Genomic DNA, 18,941 nt, shown 5'->3' with positions numbered 1-18,941 from the left:
GCAATTTTAAGCATTAATTTGTCTAATTTTTTTGTGTTAATGTTAAATCCATTCCTATACAGACCAACAGCAATTCTTCGACGATACAATCACATCTACGCCGCAACCACAATACTACGACTCGCAGTCAGAAGCCCTCGCGAGTTACGACTCGAGCCCGAACTCATCCAACACGTACCCAGAGTTACATTCCCGCTCAAAATCAGAAGCATTACTCGAAACAAACTTCGACTTCGACGAAACGACGCCGACGATCACCGAAGATAGCCGATCTTACAGCCAACCATTGGAAACTGCCATGTAATAAACTAAAATAATACAAATGATAAAGTGCAATTAACGTCACCAAGATGCTTTACTCAAATTACCGTAGAATTAATATTTGGTTAAAATAATTGTACGAGAAATCGCTTCATTATCAAAATTGATTTTGTATGTCAATTGTCAAATATGCCGCGAAAACTTCTGCGATGATCAATGTTGCAATTTAATTATTTTCTCCAAGAATTATGGGAAAATTTGAAATTTAAATTGACGATGATTAGACAATTTTGATAATCATTTTCAGTGAATGTAGAAGTGTTCTTAAATATTCTTCATTTATTATTACTAGTTACTAATTAAGTATCTTGAAGGGATAATTGTTGGGGTGGTAGAAATCAACGTGGAAGAAGCAAATAAAAGACTGACAATATTTTTCACGTAAATGTTCTATTGCATTTATATATTTAGCTTCGTTTAGTGTTCATTCCACGCTTTCGTTTTATTATAATGTAATTAATAAATATTACTAAATGAATACAAATAAGTTGCCTTTGAAAATTTATATATCAGTTTAAATTCAAATCTTGCTTCTGCAAACAATTGCAACACAGTAAAATTAAACTATGTATTTTATTCACAAATTAAGCAAGATCTCATTTAAGTAAAATAATTAATCTTTAAGAAATACAATTATTCATTGTAAAATGATTTGTTTTCCAAACTTGGAGTATATTTGCTTGTTAAAAAACAAGTTACTAACGTATCAATAACACTTAGGTGGATATTTAATTAGATATGCAGATTAAGCTAAATCATTTTTATAACTTTTAGAAGTGTAGTACTAAGTCCATGTAATGTGTCCGTCCCTAGGTTAAATTAAAATAAACAAAGAAATATTTTAATATACATTATTTTCTCATGTATAGTTTTCTTTTATATTTGTGTTTAATGCCACTTTTATTTTTAAATAAATTACATCACATGCATTTTAGCATTTAAAAAAGGTCTATTTATAAATATTATGAAAATTTTGTTTATGCTTTAATTGTTACATTGTACAAACGTAGAAAACAAAATAATTTTAATCAAGAAGGTTAATAAAATTTTACTATTTTATTAAACGTTGTTGTTTCATTGACCGACTTCCCAAAAGAAAGATATCGCCTGTCTCCAACACTGGAGCACCGATTTTGATAATTCTTTTTTTTTTCTCTACATAGTTCTGTGTAGAATACAACAAATCATATACCGAAGAATTGTCGTATCAAAATGTAAACAGACTATTCGCATTTTTGGATGCTAGACCAAAACCTGCGTATTATTTTAACTTTTACTCAATAGCGTGAATATAAAATTACATACCTTTGTGACATTGGGGTAAACGAAACATATGCAGGTAACATTACTAATATTGTAGTGTTGGCGATTGGAAATGAAGAACCCATGTGTGATCGAGATCGCAGTATAGAAAATCTACTGTGAATGAAAAAGATAGCTATACAATTTCTTCCATCATCTCTTTTCTGTGTTGGTACTCCTTCGATGAATATTTTATTGACATCAGTTGACAAGTTGACATAAAGGCACGGGCAGTGTTATGTTTAAAATTAAATAAAATATTTGAATAAGTTACGTATTCAGACTACGTGCACAGAATGGAGCAAAATATATTAGTCTCAAGTTAAAAGGTGTTGTTAAATTGGCATATTTAATATCGCGATACAGAAAATAACAAGTTGCTTTCCTTTGTAACTTGAATTAATTTTTGTTGCGAGTCGAAAGTGGAAAAAAATCACCATGGATGCTACAGGCTCGATAAACAATGATGAGATTGAGACTATGGAGAACGAAGAAGAGGTGATTGATGATTCAGAAGAAAGGGAACTTGTGACGGACTCTTGCTCTACAAAAGTACTAAATAGTGACGAACAACCAACCGATAGATATCGACTCGTTTACATACTTTTCTACCTTTTTGGCATCACATCGCTTGTACCATGGAATTTCCTAATAACTGCAAACGACGTAAGTAATTAATAATTATTGTAGAAATACACTAAGTAATACTTAATTACAATTAAAATCTACATGCGATCTAAAGCATTTATTACATCATTTATATTAAGGAGAAATGTGATACATACATTCTTGTAAACATTGTGAGTCATTACACAATGTCATAGTGCATGTTATCTAATTCTCAGTATTTAAATAAGCATGGAAGTAAATTTCCTAAATATATACAATGTCAAATGTTGCCTTGAATGTCATTTTCTTTATCAAATCCCATTTACTTTGGGTAAGTCCATATTTAATTTAGCAATGAAGATCCAAATCTCGAACAAAAAGTTTATTTAACCATATTTATAAAAAAAAGAACATCCCAATATAAGGTTGTGAATAAAATATATTAAATACAAGTCTATAATGTTTGTTTTTTTTTGTAATAAGACAAACAAACACATTTAAAAACAGGTTTAAAGGACTAAGGTAGATGACAAAGTAAATGTCAAATACCCATTCAGTTATTGACATTCAAAAAATCTGATAAAAACATGAGATACAGAAAAAAATGTGTGCATCAGACTACCTTTTACACCTGACTTCATACACACAGATAAAAAAAATTATAGCCTATGTGTTCTTCTAGATTATGTACTACATCTGTGCCAAATTTCATCTACATATGTTAAATAATCTTGGAGATATGTTGTAATATCCATCCATCCTTGCAAACTACCCCATTTGTAATATTTGTATTAATTTGACCTTTTAAAATAAAATTTAAAAATTAAATCAAAGATTCTATTAATATTTTAATTGCTATAGGTTTCAGTTAACATAACATTTCAAACAAATCTAATGTAAGTAGGTCATATCTATTATTTGATGTCAAGGTGAATTTGCATTTCCATTATAACATTACTATTATTATAACAGTATCTATTATCAAGGTTTGATTTAATTAAATATCTAAATAAACAGCATTATTTAATAAAGATACTGATTTTTAACGGATGAAAAATGGCAATGAGAATAAATGCAATGACGTTTTTATACAAATTATTGTGGATAGCTGTTGATGGGTGGATGGATATTAGTTACTTCATATGTCCAATAACTTAATGGATCTCAATAAAATTTAACACGGATGTAGAATATAATCTGTATGACACATTGGCTACTTATCAAGTTATTTTAATGCTGCACAGACTAAGTCGCCGGCAAAATATAATATTTTATTGTATGTGACCTCAATGTCGCAAAGACTAAGGTTAGGGGTACGGATATCCGATCAATTCCTATCCCAAATCTAGATTTTAGTTTAAATGGTAAAAAACATTAGTGAATTAACAAAAATCTACTAAAATGTCATGTTTTTTAATATGTTTTCAGTACTGGATGTACAAGTTTCGAGATGTGACGCCCAACAATGTGACAATGTTTGTGCGCAAGACGCAGTTCCAAGCAGAGTTTACATCCTACCTTAATGTAGCTACCGCTATACCTAACTTGATCTTCCTTGTTCTTAACTCCTTGTATGGACATTTGTAAGTATGATTGATACTAAATAGCTTAATTAGATAATCGTTTTATACCCGTTCTATATTGTCTGAGATATTTTAAATATTTAAAACAGTTAATAAAATTGGAGTGGCTGTATATAAAATTAAAGTTTGTGCAAAGATTTATTTGCTTAGCTGATAACGAAATACTGTTTGTCTGTCTGTTTTGGCTTTATCTTTATTAAGATTTTGTTTGGAAAAAACTACTTTTCTAATTAATAATGATTATATTTTAGTTCTTGCCCAAACTTCGGTCGCATTGAATTAAAAGCAAAAACAAAAGTGTGTAGCCTCTGTGTTCTTCCTGACCTCTATATCTATACTAAATTTCATCGAAATCCATTCAGCCGATTAGGCAATAAACTCTAACAAACATCCATCTATGTAAACTTTTGCATTTATAATATAAGTATGATTTTGTTAATTTCAGGGTACCATTGAAGTCTAGACTGCAAGGATCCCTTGTAGTGGTGACTTTGACCTTCCTGTTCACCACCGCACTAGTGCAAGTAGACTCTGATGAATGGCAGAGCACATTCTTTATCATTACCATTGTGACTGTGGTTATTATGACCGGTAAGTTTTACATTGTATAATACTAATGTTATAAAGAGGAAAGATTTGTATTTTTGTATGTATTTTAATAACACAAAAACTACTGGGCCAATTTCAAAAATTCCTACACTTTTAAACAGCTACATTTTCAGTTAGTAACAGACAAGGACAAACGAAGTCGCGAGCAACAGCTAGTCTATAGTAATAGTAGTAGTAGTAGGGGCTATGCTTTCCGCAACTCCACGACTAGCGCGTATTTTGCGTGAGAATAGGACATAGATTACTCCAGCCAACCCAGCTCGCCGAAGAACCCCAGCAACTCTTTTATATTACTGGTGATCTCCGGGAGCGATCTCTGTGAACCGAGATACCTAGTCTATACTATAATTTTAAAGATGAAAGATTTGTATGTTTGTATGTATTGTAATAACTCAAAAATTACTGTACCGATCTCAAAAATTCCTTCAATGTTAAAAAGCTACATTTTCAGTTAGTAACATGGGCTATATTTTTTACTATTTCTTAATTCCATGTTTGTATAACTTTATATAAGTAAGTGCTGTATAGACATCTCTGTTATAAATATGTTGACTGTCTTTAATAGGGGATGCAATTGGGGATATTTACCCTGTCTATATTATCCCTTCCCTGTCGAAGTTCCCCTTCATTTTACTTCTTGAAGTTGTAGATGCATTTTTGCATTGATTGGAAAAGACAGCGTAGGGAATGTATAGAAAAATGATTGACTTTTACTTAACATTTTTATTGTCGCTTTAAGATATGAAAGAGACAGTATTGTGTAATTTTTTTCTTAAAATAATGATGAAAATGACAAACTAAATACTAAAAGCGATATAAAAGGAAATTGCGTTCGATGTTTACATATCGAGGAATACAAATATCAGTAAATTTGTAGAGATAAGAGCATTACTCAAGTGACCTGTACATGCAAATATCTGGGTCGTCTCTATGCGTAATTTACATGTACTCTTAACTAGTTATCGCAGCCTGATATATTTTATATACTAGTCTTTACGTCTATACTATTGTTATAAAGGGGAAAGATTTGTATTTTTATATGTATTGATATAACTCAAAAACTGGGCCGATTTCAAAAATTCTTTCATCATCAAAAAGTTACGTTATCACTAAGTAACATGGATACGTTTTTTAATGTATTTTTTAATTCCACGCGTGCTGAAACGCAAGCAACGGCTACTATAATGTTTTATGTTTATCACAATTTAAATGCTTTTTTTTTATTTTCCTAATTTTATTAGTTCCCGGAAGGAAAAATTCCTTGAAAAATATTTGTATAACTAAATCGGTATAAACGTATTTGTTTTTACCTCTTTATTTAAATCACAATTATTTTATTAGTATTGTAAATGCAAAAATTTGAATGGATGGATGTTTGAACAGATCTTGATGAGATTAGGCATAGACAATAGTCTGAAAGTACACACTATACTTTATTGTTTTTTTAAATTCAGTAACTAATAATTAATTATTATAAACTAATTGTTTCTCGCGTCTTTGTCCACGCGAAAATAAAATTTATATATAAATGTAGCCTATATTCAGTGATAACGTATTTATTAGTGAAATAATATTCGAAATCGGCCCCATAGTTTTTGCGTTATATACATACAAAAATACGAATCTTTCCTTTTTATAATACCAGGATAAATACGTATTTGTCATGCATTTGAACCTAAAATTTTTACTAAAAAAATCATGTTTCTTTCCAGCTGCAAGCGCAGTATTTACTGGTGGTCTAGTAGGTATCGCCAGTAAATTCTCCAAGGAATATATGGCGGCTGTCGTCGCCGGACAATCTTTAGGCGGAATTATCGCAGCCATCGCTCAAATTATATCACTAGCTTTCAAAATATCCCCCTTACATAGTGCGTTGATTTATTTCATAATCGCCGATATAATGGTTGTAACTTCTCTAATTTCTTACGCTTTGTTGTATAAGATAGATTTTTTCACGCATCATATATTGCGCGGAAGTGGATTGGGTCCTAATAGACATAGAGATGTGTCTATGGTTCTAATTATGAAGAAAATCTGGGTGTACGCGTTCAGTATATTTGCTGTGTTCGCGATCAGTATGGCGGTGTACCCGGCCGTTACAGTGCTTGTTGAATCTCATCCTGATACTAAAGGAACTGATTGGAATAGTAAGTATATTTTTTTACCAGTACAGTCAATGGAATAAATTCTAGGTCAGAAATAGGGTGGATATTATCTTACTAAACACCACTTTGGATAGCTGTTTTTTTAGCCTTAACGGTTTAATGGGTCTTAATGAATCTGTCATAGATATAAAATAGTCTGCTCTTGTAGTGTTCTTACACTTAGTGTACCTAATTTTTTTTTAAACCTACGTGGACGGATTTGCAGGCGAAAGCTAGTGCATAAATATTTTTGAAATTGAATATACAAGTTTCTATAGTTTTGTAAATGTTTACTTATGCAGTTTACTGTATAAAAGTGTTTTTTTTTTTGTTATAAATATTCAGTCATTGTAATGTTTTTCAGACATATTCTTCGTTCCTGTGGTGAATTATCTTATATTCAACTGCGGTGATTATTCCGGTCGTCTGGCTGCTGGATTTCTGCTAAGGGTAAGTGCATATATCTTCTACCAGCTACCTTCCAGTCAAAGACTCGTCCAAATCGGTCCAGCCATTCCAAAGATAGCGGTCCGGTCGCCATTTTGACCGCGCGGAATTTAAAAAAAAAAAGTAGCCCGTCTATGTCAACTACCCTACAGTGAAAGTCAGAATTTGGAACAACAGGCTTGCGGACAGACAGACAAAAAGTTTTTTAATGTTTTTTTATGTTATCAGCAATGCAAATGCATTATATTCCTGAAATCTGGAATTTTTCTTTTAATATGACAAACAGACACACAAATTTTATTGTATGTATAGATTTAAACAAGAAAATAGAGTTTTTATAATTTCATGCGCAAAAAGCAGAGACAGTTAGTAGTTACTAAAGTAACGTTTGATTTTACATCAATTTGTTTTAGACATACTTCCTTATTGATTAATTGATTGATTTAACAGTGGTAGTGCCCGCTTTAACAAGTTAGCAGTGCAGGGCACGCCCCCAGTAATACCACGACCACACAGAAAACAGGCGTGAAGTGGAAGCAATTCCGCGTACAGTCTGATGAGTGTGGTGCCGGAGGCCTCATTTTAGTCCCTTTTCCTTTCCACCCTTTTCTTAAGAGGAAAGGATGGGAGGAAAAAGTGGATTTGACGGTGGAGATGCATAGGAAGGGGAAATGTCCTCTTTATGTGTGTCCTCCGTCAATTAGGGTAGGCAACGCATCTGCAATTGCGGATGTATATGTGCAGTCGCTTTTCATTTCGGTGGATTGAGGCCGCTTGCTCGTTTGCCACCTCGTATTATATAAAAAAATGGATATTTGATAGATTGTTTGATATTTGTAGCCTAGCAAGCAGTGGGTGATAGGTCTGTGCAGCGTGCTGCGCGCGGCGGGCGTGCCGCTGCTGATGGTGTGCAACGCGCAGCCGCGCCGCCGCCTACCCGTGCTCTTCCCCCGCGACTACCAGTACATCCTCATCATGATACTCTTCTCCTTCTCCAACGGGTACCTCACCAACATCGTCATGATCAACGCCACAAGGTAATACATACCCCATTTTTTTTTAGCTTTTTTCCAGGAAAATCTTCATCAAAGATACTGTTAACTAGATTTTCGCTTTTAACTAGCTTTCGCCCGGGATTCCGTCTGTTTGTAATAAAATAAAAATAAAAATGGCCTATGTGTTCTTTCAGGCTATTCTACATGTTTGACAAATTTCATCGTGATCCGTTTAACTAGGTTACAAACTCTAACAAGCATCCCTCCATCCATCTAAACTTTCGCATTTATATTAGTAAGATATTTTACTATTTTGAATACGTAAGTTTGTAGCCTAAACTGATGAATATTAATGAAAGTCATAGATGTTGATAATCTGGTAGAGAACATAGGCTATTTACTTTTGCTTTAATTTGCGGTCGGACCCTAGGGCGAAAACTAGTATTTTATAGCAACGAATATGTCCTATATCTCTCGGGAATAATGTAGTTATTAAATTTACTTGTTATAAACATGAAATCTATTCTCTTATAAATGTAAAAAAAAACAATACATTTCAATGTTATTTTTTCCTGTTATTTCATGTTTTTTTTCGTAATTTCAGATCATAAAAACATAGAAAACGTGTTCTATTTAACTTTGCGATAAGTCTTGTTTGTTCCTACTCAAACACGTGTTTGAGCAATAAACATTAATAGCAGAGATAACTGTGTTCCTAGTTTGTACGCAATTAACCAATTAAAGATAATATTATTGCACAAACAACTTCGTACATGTTTATATAATTACTAGCTTTTACACGCGATTCCATCTGCGTCGAATTAAAAAAATAAAAATAACTCTTGTGTTCTTCCAGACTATCCTCTATATCTATGCCTTTTTTGAGACATGTTCAGCAGTTTAGGTTACAAACTCTAACAAACATCCAATCCTTTCCATCTTACTAATATTATAAATGCGAAAGTTTAAATGGATGGATGGATGTTTGTTAGATAGGTGTAGAGGATAGTCTGGAAGAACACACAGGTTGCTTTTGTTTTTTTTTTTATTCCACGCGAACGGAGTCGCGGGCGTATGCTAGTGTATAATATTAGTAAGATTGCGATTTTTTCCTCTATTAATTTTAATAAGTTATATAGTTTACTAATATTTACCATTTTTAGTAGTTTATTTATTTTTTATTTTTTTAGCTTGTACCTTTATTATTATTCATTGTTTTTTTTTATATTTTTTGATAATAATGAAGCAAATAAAATGTTTTTTGTAGGGTGGTAGATATCCATGAACGGGAGAAAGCATCTTCAGTGGTAGCGACGATGTTATGCGTCGGCCTTACCGTGGGCGCAGCACTCGGCATGCTGCTTGTACGTCTATTGTAAGTCGTGAATATATGTAACAATATACTAGTTGTCGGCAAACATAACATATATATGAATACTACAATTTAAAAACAAAATCGGAAAAATAAGGCTTGTCTAGTAAATTTTTGTTATATAAAAAATCTACAGTTAAAAAAAATATTAATACGAACAATGTGCTTCTTGGAGAATTTGAGTCAAAGCCGCTTAGCCAAGCCACATGCCATTTTGACGATCACTGCACTATACTAATTACTCATGACATAATAAACTCAATTACTATAAAGGTAACAAATGGAAATAATTTATTTAAAAATATATTTGTTACCTTAGTTTAAAAATGATTTAAAAGATATCGTGAAATTATATACAATTATGTACTTACTCTTTGACGTCAAAGATTAAACGGAAGTTGTCGATACTTATTTTGTCTATGGCCTGTATCATCTATGATTACAGAATGTCAAAGATTAAAAAGTCTATGATTAAAATATACCATGACCTTTTATGTATTAGATTTAAAACATGACAATGTTATTATGCAGCAATTAAACATTACTTTTAAATAAACAATATTCATAGTTAAATAGATTAGTTGTTATAATTTCTATTTCTAAGCGTTAAACAGAATTAAAAAAAAACATGATTGTAAGTAAAATACTGAGATAATTTTGATGTGTATCTTATACCAGAATTACTGGTAAAAATCAAATTAAATTAAATTCTCTTATTTTTTGCGGTCAAGTTGTAGAAATAATACTCAATAAATAACTGCAGTTGTATTTTAAAAGTATGAATTAACTACTTTATTATTTATCTATATTGTAAAATTGAGTTATCAAAGCATAATAGTAGATAAAAATGTACCTAATTTTACGTCATTTATGTATTATGTAAATATCCTGTATTTAAGGGTAACTTAGTATTTAGTGGGAGGGATTGACATAAAAATTAGTAATAGTAAATTAGTCATTAATATTGTAACATTGCTTCCGATTAGTAACTAAAACATATCTATACTGTTAAATGTAAAATAATAACGGACATAATAATAAGAAAATAGTATTTTTGTTTTGATTTTTCAATCATTTTTTAACAATTTTTCATTACAATTAGTGTGTTTTAATGCAAAGTATTGATTTATAATTATTTTAGTGTAAAATGTGTTATGGAATATTAATTTTTTTCTTTTATGCTCTATGAAAAAGAGAGATAACGATATGTTTTACACATCTTTTTGGCAATTTACATTCAAATTATGTTTTTGCCAAACACTATGTTGATCTCAAGTTGGTCGCTACAGATATAGATTATAATTTTTTCTCAAAGCTCAAAATGATATATGACATTCCAATATTTTTCATATGAAATATGTCAATTATACCAAATGTTTTTTACTTGCCATAAAAATATTTTTTTAGCTTCAATATTTTATATGGATTTTTTTGTTTTCTTATGCTTAACAATTAAATAGGAACAAGGTAGATCTCAATTAAGGAATAGTAGAACAAATATACAATATACATATATGTAAATGTGAACATAAATTAGAATTAAGCGCCTAATTTACGTTAAAAAAAAATAATAAAAAGTGTAGTATTTACTAAGCTTTGTAATGCTATTTGAAATAAACTTACATCCGTTTTAAATACTTGATATATATTTTACGGGTAATTTCGATATTTTTTTTTAAATTGATCGTAAGTTAACTGTGAATCTATTGGTGTATAAAATATATATTCATTTAAGTATTTTTAAGCATAATATTTTTTTACTTAGATGTTATTTTGAACAGGCTAAAATGTAGACATAGTAAATAAATATTTTTTCTAACTAAATATTTTTTTTTAAATTAAGAAGGCTTCTTTTTACAAAAACTATAATGAAATTGTATAGAAAAATATCAATTTTCTTACTATTACATGGAATCAACTAATCTCATATAACCTATCTAGTTTTATCTATTTTGATGCGTCTTTGGTTTATATTGTCTATGTTTTAGTCTATAAATTGTGATATTCTATGTAAGCTTTTTTTACTTTAATTTTAGGTTATTGAAACACGAATTTGTTTTCTTAGGCTTGATTTTTACATTTGATTTTTAACAAAACAAACAATGTATTTGACCAGGATTAAAAATTGTATTAATTCTTAATGTATAATAAAAATTAGAACTCGCAACATGTTTTTTCTTTTTTTGACTCTTTTCTTCTAATTCGAAATAATGTGGGGTTTTTTAACACTTTATTCGATAGTGTCCAATGTGACGAAGTACTAATTTAAAAAACCTACTGAACTAGGTTAGAGAACTTTTTTTTGCTACAAAAAAATTCTATCGAAGGTTAAAAACACGAAATAAAACGATATATATAATCAGTCATTTTTTATTAAATAATGTCATGTAAAATTTTTTAATCACAATTTCCGACGAATACGCGACTCATGTACATGTAAAGTACATTCGCTTCGGTTTCCACTGAAACCTATATAAAAACAGTATAATCCCACGGTTACGAAGACCATAATCCGTATAATAAAATTGTCCAAGTAAATACAAATTATATGAACAAACTCCAATAAATGTTTTAACATACTGTGCTATGGTCCTTCGAGTCGGATCCAAACTGGTACCTTTTACTTCAATTTAAATTACTTGGACGATTGATTGATTATAATTCAAGCAGCATTCAGGCACCGTTTTAATGTAATAAATACGTTACATAAAGGAAATAGTGCCATTTGTTTACAAAACTAACCATTAAATTAGAACGTCCCTGTAAATCAGCACTTAAAAATATATCACCCAAATAAAACATCTGTACTATTGCGATAATGAATAAAAAAACTACCTTTTCTATGTACTTTGAAATTTTACTTTCCTACTTTAAAATTTGCATTAAAACAACCATTAGTATGAAAGACACTTTTTTTTAAAATTCGCATCTATTTTGAACTTATACAGAGATCATTGTAACATAAAAGATAAAGGAATTACATCTTTTTTGATTTAAAGTGTATTTAGTTTTACATTTTTTTAATTAAATTTTGTGTCATTTTTGTCCGCTTTAGAGTGGCTTTTACAGTCCAATATTTTTTTTACTAAAATCGACTTTTAATCATTACAGCACAATTTTATAAAAAATCTTTCATACTGAGATATAACCTTATATAACAGGCTTATATTGTTACAAAGCTACCGCATTGACATATTTCATACTCAGAGTTTAATAGCACTCCCTAAGCGTCCATTTCATACATTAAATTTATACCAATCCCTTAAAGAATGCGGTATGAAGAGGTGATAACTAAACAACCGATTGTGATTTAATTAGTTTAACAGTTACTAAGGGCACTACTTAGTAACTATTACTTACTTAGGGCACTACTTAGTAACTATTAGTTACTAAGGGCACTACTTAGTAACCATTAGTTACTAAGGCCACTACTTAGTAACTATTAGTTACTAAGGGCACTACTTAGTAATGTGATGTGTGATGTATTCCCCTTCCCCCAATAAGCTCCCACTTTATCAGCTATTTCTATCAATCGTAGTTCTTTCAACTTCCGCAGTGTTCCGCACGAAGCGGAACATTCCGTTAGATATCGCTACAACTGGGGAGAACAGCTTTAGAGGATATTCGCTGTAAAAGAAAATGTTTTTTAAAAATAACTATAAAATAGTAAATAAAAATGTATAATATAGTCGAATTCAATAGAATTAAGAAATTGTAATGAACCTATCTGAATAATTTTACCTTTATAAGGCTATAATCACAGAGTTATGAAGCACAGACATGTTTGCATTAATTTAAATATTGAAACGTTCCAAATTATAGGAGTATTTTTACCATTTAAGTCGACTTTAAATGATTCCCGAATAAAAGAACTCTTAAAATGCTAATGTAAATGCCGTTAACATTTGTAATTTATAAGTCTGTTCATTTTCTTTTAAAATTAATGAAAATACGAAAAAAACAAAAAATAAAAATATGGTCGACTCACCTTCCTATGACGGGTGTAGCTTCATTCCCGCTCAAAATGAACACGGGGAAGAATATTGAGAAAACACAACCACTGGAAAAAGAATCTATATTTAGTTATTTTAATTACTAATTAAATTGTACATACAATTGTTTATCTAAGCCCAATAAAAGAAAAATCTTGTAAAACCTGAAAACTGACAACATAGTTGAAATAGCGCCATCTATTGGCTGTGTTTCAAAACGATTTTGAAATTCTTAATTAAACATCTTAACAATTGTATTTACTAATAATCTTAGATAAAATTTCTCATAAATGTTCATTCAAATGTAAGTTAAAGATAAGATAGAACAAAGTACAGTAATCAGAATTAAACAACCTTGGCCGTTGATTCATCTTTGATTACACAATGGATTATGCAAATAATTATAATATGTTTTATTCATGTCACGGCCATATAACTAAACATTAGTATATGTTATTGAATTTAACAAATTAATAGCTGAAGTTTCAAATTTTATACTGGGGATATAAATATATTTTATTTTAATATCTACATGTTACCTTTCACTAATAATCTTTATATTAAAAAACAAAAAGGAGCGTATCACAAAAATATTTAAAAACATTTGAATTTTTTACTATTTTTCCCCATAAGTGAAAAACACAGTAAAGGGAACTTACACATTTTGTAATTAGATTGAAAAAAATCAGGCTTTAAAGGGTTAAAAATATTTTTTATGTCTTGTCTGTTTGTTGATTTAAACACCTAATTTGAAATGTCCAACGGAAATACCAAAATAAACACTTAACTATAGACAAACTATAATTTATGGTACTAGTAAATTCTAGAATATTTATGGTAAAATATTTATTTTTGCAATGTCACTTTATTTTGTTATATTATTTTGACAAAATAACTGAATTTTTTATTAAATAATGACTGCGATTAGAATTTGAAGTTCCTCTTTATTTAATTTAGACTTTCAATCAAATAAAATGAGGAGTAACATTTTTCCAACATCATTAACAAAGTGTTTCCCGTTGGACCGATGTGTTGGTTCTATATATTCAATAGGTCCAACGGGAAACACCCAACAAAAATCTATACTAAATAGGAGACTTTTTTTTGTATGTATTGAGTTAACTCAAAAACTACTGAGTCGATTTCAAAAATTCTTTTACCATTGAAAAGCTACGTTATCAAGTAACATAGGCTATTTTTTAAAACTTACCTAATAATATACGAGTGGGGGATCTGCGTGAGCACAGCTAATGGTAAACCGAACCCTAAGAAGTACGGCCAGTTTGTTTCTATAAATGTGAGGCGTTTGTGCAACTCCCAGCCCATGTTGAACCATTTATATTCAAACGAGTACAGTGAATATAACAGACACATGTGAACTAAGCAGAGCAGTTCACCGATGTATGTGATCGGGAGCATACTGACTAGCATACTCTGAAATATTAAACAAATAATATATATAAAAAAAACAATGATCTGCAAGAGACTTTCCTTTACTGTAAGTTTATTATTTAATTTAATCACTTTAGGGCCTGTCCCACTACTGGCTGATAGAGGTTCAGATAGCTTAAAAATGACATCCCTGCCAAATAAGGTAATAAAATCTGGTATATCCATCACAAATTTTACATTATGTATTGTTATCAGACAATTAACAATTTGGTGGTACAGGCCCTTAATGTTTAGTAATAACTAGATAAAGTTGTATGTTACTTTTAAATAGAAAAAAATCAAATTAAAAGGTATAAATAGTTTTTTTTTTTAATATCTAAATAGTAATGTGCAATAATCATTATCAAGTACATACCTGTACTAGAAACAGAGCTTGTACAAGCAGACTGAACAGTGAGTCAGCAATAATCTTGCTGACACTGGACATGAACTGCGGTCGCCCGCGACGATGTCTGTACGCCGAGTCCGCAATATCCTACAAATGAATTCGCAATTATGACAAACTAGCTGTTCCCGTGCAGTTTCATCCGCATGGAATTATAAAAACTTTAGCTTGTTTACATTTGTCAAAATGCCATGACATGATGACAACCTTGCTTCCTGATGTTGGCAGCAACTTATGGTCCCTTTCCCACATTAGGGTTTGTATCCAAAATATTTACCTCCTAAGTTTAATGGCGTTAAAATATATAGTCTAAGGCGTGACGCAAGTGTAGGGCTTTATATTAAAAAGGTAATTATTAAAAATATGCTGTAATTTCTGACATCTTAGGCAACAAAGAAGTGTGTGTTTACGCTTTATTATAATAGTATAGATATGTAGACAAATGTAGTGTCCAAATATCTCCCATAATATGTAGGATAAGTTGGTATTTTAACATCTGAAGTAATTAAGACAAACTTATGAGAGTTTATTCAGTTAAAAATATTAGTGGATATTTATTTTAATAAATATTGAATTTCCAAAGACATTTGATAGATTATCTATCTTTACTGTCATTAGAGTAAATAAGTTTCTAATTGATTTCTTATAAATTAATATAATGCTGTAGTTCAGTGTTATAAATACTGTAATTTTAGCGTATTATTAAAAATAACACATGAATTATGAATAACTCACTTGAAACCACAGTGCATTTACTAGCTTGCTCAACAGAAACAGTGGTAGCACCCATATCATCCTAAAAGTCATGGAGAGGAAAGGCTGCATCCAGCCCCAGACGTTATGTGCCACTCCCGGGTCATGTCCGAATACTGCCAACACTAAGTATCTCACCGCGGGTAACAGAGCATACTCAAACACGAGTATACTCAGTAAAAATATAAAACCATTGAGAATACATGACTGTAATACCCTTGTAAGTACTTTCGATTCCCTGGAACAAAGTTACAAGATATATAACCTGTTTTTTTTAGTCAATAAACATAATATACTATAGTTGTCATCTATATTAATATTACAAAGAGGAAAGATTTGTGTTTATGTATTTTTGTATGTATTGATATAACTCAAAAAACTGGACAGATTTCAAAAATTCCTTCAGCATTAAAAACTGAATTATCAATGAGTAACAGGCTATATTTTTAAATTTCACATGAACAAAGCCGGTAGCAACAGCTAATCTCAAATATGTCCCCACCAAAAGAATTACAGACAGATATTGGAATATCTAAGTGTTTTAAATGATAACACAAACTCCAAATTCCATTAAAAACTTAACATCTGTGAAATTGTAATTAGTGCTTAAGAGTCAGTATTTGAGATTTATTTCAGAGTTAGGACTTTATAGCCTACTCAGATTAAGGGGCGACTAGACCTTAGGTAACCTAGTCTTTGTATTTTATGAAGTTAAAAAAATCAGCATGTATATACATTAGTCTATGTAAAAACCTAGCCTGACTTTGTTATTACAATTCACCTTGTTTTATGCAAATAACAAGGTTGGTACAATAACAATGCTGTAATTTTAATACATACTACACTGATTGTTTAAAACAAAAACATTTTCTTTCTAGAAAATTTGTGCAAAAAACTGCATAATATTTAATATATAACTGAATTAAAAAAAACGTAAAATACATACAGAGGCAAGTTAACTGATAAATATGAAGAAATCATGAATGGCAAAATACAAGTATAATAAATTTTGGCAGTGTAAGTCTAGAAAAGTTAAACTTTATTGAATTTTTAACACCGGTGTCCAGAAACATGCTGTTTATTAATAGTTCCTAAACATAAGTAATAATAAAATATAGTGTATGTTACTCACAGATAAATTTCCTTTCTAATGGTGAAAGTATTTTTGAAATCGGCCCAGTAGTTTTTGAGTTATATCAATACATATAAAAATACAAATCTTTCCTCTTTGTAATACTAGTATAGATGTACATAAAAAAAAACGCACACATGATTTTTGAACAGACCTTAGCGCGTTTTATCTTGAATTATGTCAAGGGAAGTAACTTACTGTTTAATTTTTGTTTGCTTTAGTTTGTTTTTGCTGTTTTCGGAGTCTATTTTTGGTGATCTGCTTAAGGCTCGCTCATTTATTTCTTTGTCAAGGTATAAAAGCACAGTCACACCACGTAAGCTGTCTATGAATCCTTTTATAAGCGATACAGAAAAATTCTGAAATAATGAAAACATTGTTATAACAGCTGTAAAAATATACACGACTAACAAAGACACGGCCAAAGTTTGATTACTGTAACGCTCTCCATTTTATAACCGCTCGTTATCTATTGCTTCATTATACCAAGTGATAATGCGATAATGGACTTCGACACCAAATCATTACGGATTGAAATTAAAACATTTTTTACGTAAATACGTAATACGGTATTGTACTTTTGTTTGATTAAGATTTGACAATTTTATTGTGGAAACTTTGACGTATAATTGACATTGACGTTATTAAATAACCAAAGATTAAGTAGCGAGGGCAATGCGGAGATTTAATTTTGAATTTCCTCATTTTGTATTTCTGCCATGCAATGTATTTGTAAAGTTATTCAAGTTAAGAATTTTATTGGTTTTTTGAAGAGAATCTCATACTTTGAAGAAAAAGAATATATCTGTTGCAAACCTGTGCATATCTATGAATCGACTGAACCACAAAGCAAACCTTTCCATATTTGCTCTTTGATACTTTTCACAATAGTTGACATTTGACATTTGTGTGTCAAACACAAAAACCAATTTGTACATAAACATTGTCTCCACAATTTATTTTAATACATTTCATTGTAATAATTACTTGTATTAAGATTCTTTGGTGCACTTATGGTTCAGAAGTGTTTGCAATGGACAACGTGTATATTTTAAATAATTTAAGGTAAACCGTATTCATTTAATAAACAAGTACGTAATTCTTAGCTGACATCTCCATTGACCTCTTTTTAAGATAAATAAATTTCCTCTTATCGTTTTCTGCTTCCTTGGTCGTTTACCTGCTTGTAACATATATTTTCTATTTTTACTTTTTGTCTAAGTTGTTGGTATTGTCATATTTATTAAGTTTAGAAGTCTGTATGTGTATTAGAAAGTTTTACAGTTCTCCCCCACTTCTTAGCATGAGTTACAATGTTTATTATAGTTACTAACATGTATTTCGTCATTTATTAACCGACTGAATGAAGAAGGGTGAAGTTTTTTGGGTTATAATGTCAAATTTTTAACGATTACTGACTATTGAGGATGCAAAACTTAAATGACTGAACATATTTCAATGAGTGAGAGGTCATTTGACTCTTATTCATTTTTATATTGTTTTTTTTTTAATTTACATATCTACTCAGTTAGTAATATTTTCATATATCTACCCTTTTTTAATGTACACATAAATATAAGAGACTATGTTTTAGTTAAATGTGTTTGTCACCATGAGATTTATATGTCAGTTGTCTGTGTTTGAGTCTGCACTAATAATTGCCTATCTTAATATTTTTTTAGTTTTGTATTATAGTATAAACTATTTAATAATAATAATAATATCTTGAGTTACGGCCAACCAAGACCATAGATCTCGCTTGAACACAATAAAATTTACAATCCTTAAAAAATATTTAAATTGGTCATAAAGTTCATTGGTTTTTTTTTTTTTTTTGTTTTTGGT

At 30.2% G+C, this 18,941-nt stretch overlaps 4 protein-coding genes across 5 annotated transcripts in view; 3 read left to right on the top strand and 1 right to left on the bottom strand.

Moving 5' to 3' along the window:
• The window catches only part of LOC106106600, a 30,041-nt gene extending 28,698 nt beyond the window's left edge, over window positions 1-1,343 (top strand). Inside the window, exon 14 of the mRNA XM_013287197.1 lies at window positions 63-1,343. Coding sequence (XP_013142651.1) covers window positions 63-304 — 242 coding nt within the window. The 3' untranslated portion in view covers window positions 305-1,343. The remainder of the gene's footprint in view (window positions 1-62) is intronic.
• A 509-nt stretch (window positions 1,344-1,852) lies between these two features.
• LOC106106620 (equilibrative nucleoside transporter 3) lies at window positions 1,853-10,409 on the top strand. The gene is made up of 7 exons (XM_013287227.1): window positions 1,853-2,289; window positions 3,661-3,815; window positions 4,261-4,406; window positions 6,137-6,571; window positions 6,933-7,018; window positions 7,856-8,052; window positions 9,278-10,409. The coding sequence occupies exons 1-7, from the start codon at window positions 2,062-2,064 to the stop codon at window positions 9,387-9,389; spliced, it is 1,359 nt and encodes a 452-aa protein (XP_013142681.1). The 5' UTR covers window positions 1,853-2,061; the 3' UTR covers window positions 9,390-10,409.
• Window positions 10,410-11,738: 1,329 nt separating this feature from the next.
• On the bottom strand, window positions 11,739-17,713 carry LOC106106621 (etoposide-induced protein 2.4 homolog). Its single transcript, XM_013287228.1, has 7 exons — window positions 17,533-17,713; window positions 17,295-17,455; window positions 15,947-16,202; window positions 15,182-15,301; window positions 14,585-14,808; window positions 13,371-13,442; window positions 11,739-13,009 (listed from the first exon to the last, which is right to left on the bottom strand). The coding sequence occupies exons 1-7, from the start codon at window positions 17,545-17,547 to the stop codon at window positions 12,898-12,900; spliced, it is 960 nt and encodes a 319-aa protein (XP_013142682.1). The 5' UTR covers window positions 17,548-17,713; the 3' UTR covers window positions 11,739-12,897.
• A 293-nt stretch (window positions 17,714-18,006) lies between these two features.
• Window positions 18,007-18,941, top strand: part of LOC106106619 (ATP-binding cassette sub-family G member 1-like) — a 23,714-nt gene continuing 22,779 nt past the window's right edge. For both annotated transcript variants that reach the window (XM_013287226.1, XM_013287225.1), the window contains exon 1: window positions 18,007-18,161. In XM_013287226.1, the coding sequence (XP_013142680.1) occupies window positions 18,130-18,161 (32 nt within the window). In that variant the 5' untranslated portion in view covers window positions 18,007-18,129. The remainder of the gene's footprint in view (window positions 18,162-18,941) is intronic.

Source organism: Papilio polytes, unplaced genomic scaffold (assembly GCF_000836215.1).
Source record: "Papilio polytes unplaced genomic scaffold, Ppol_1.0 DF822178.1, whole genome shotgun sequence".
Taxonomy (NCBI): Eukaryota; Metazoa; Arthropoda; class Insecta; order Lepidoptera; family Papilionidae; genus Papilio; species Papilio polytes.
This window is presented reverse-complemented; position numbering and strand designations above follow the sequence as displayed.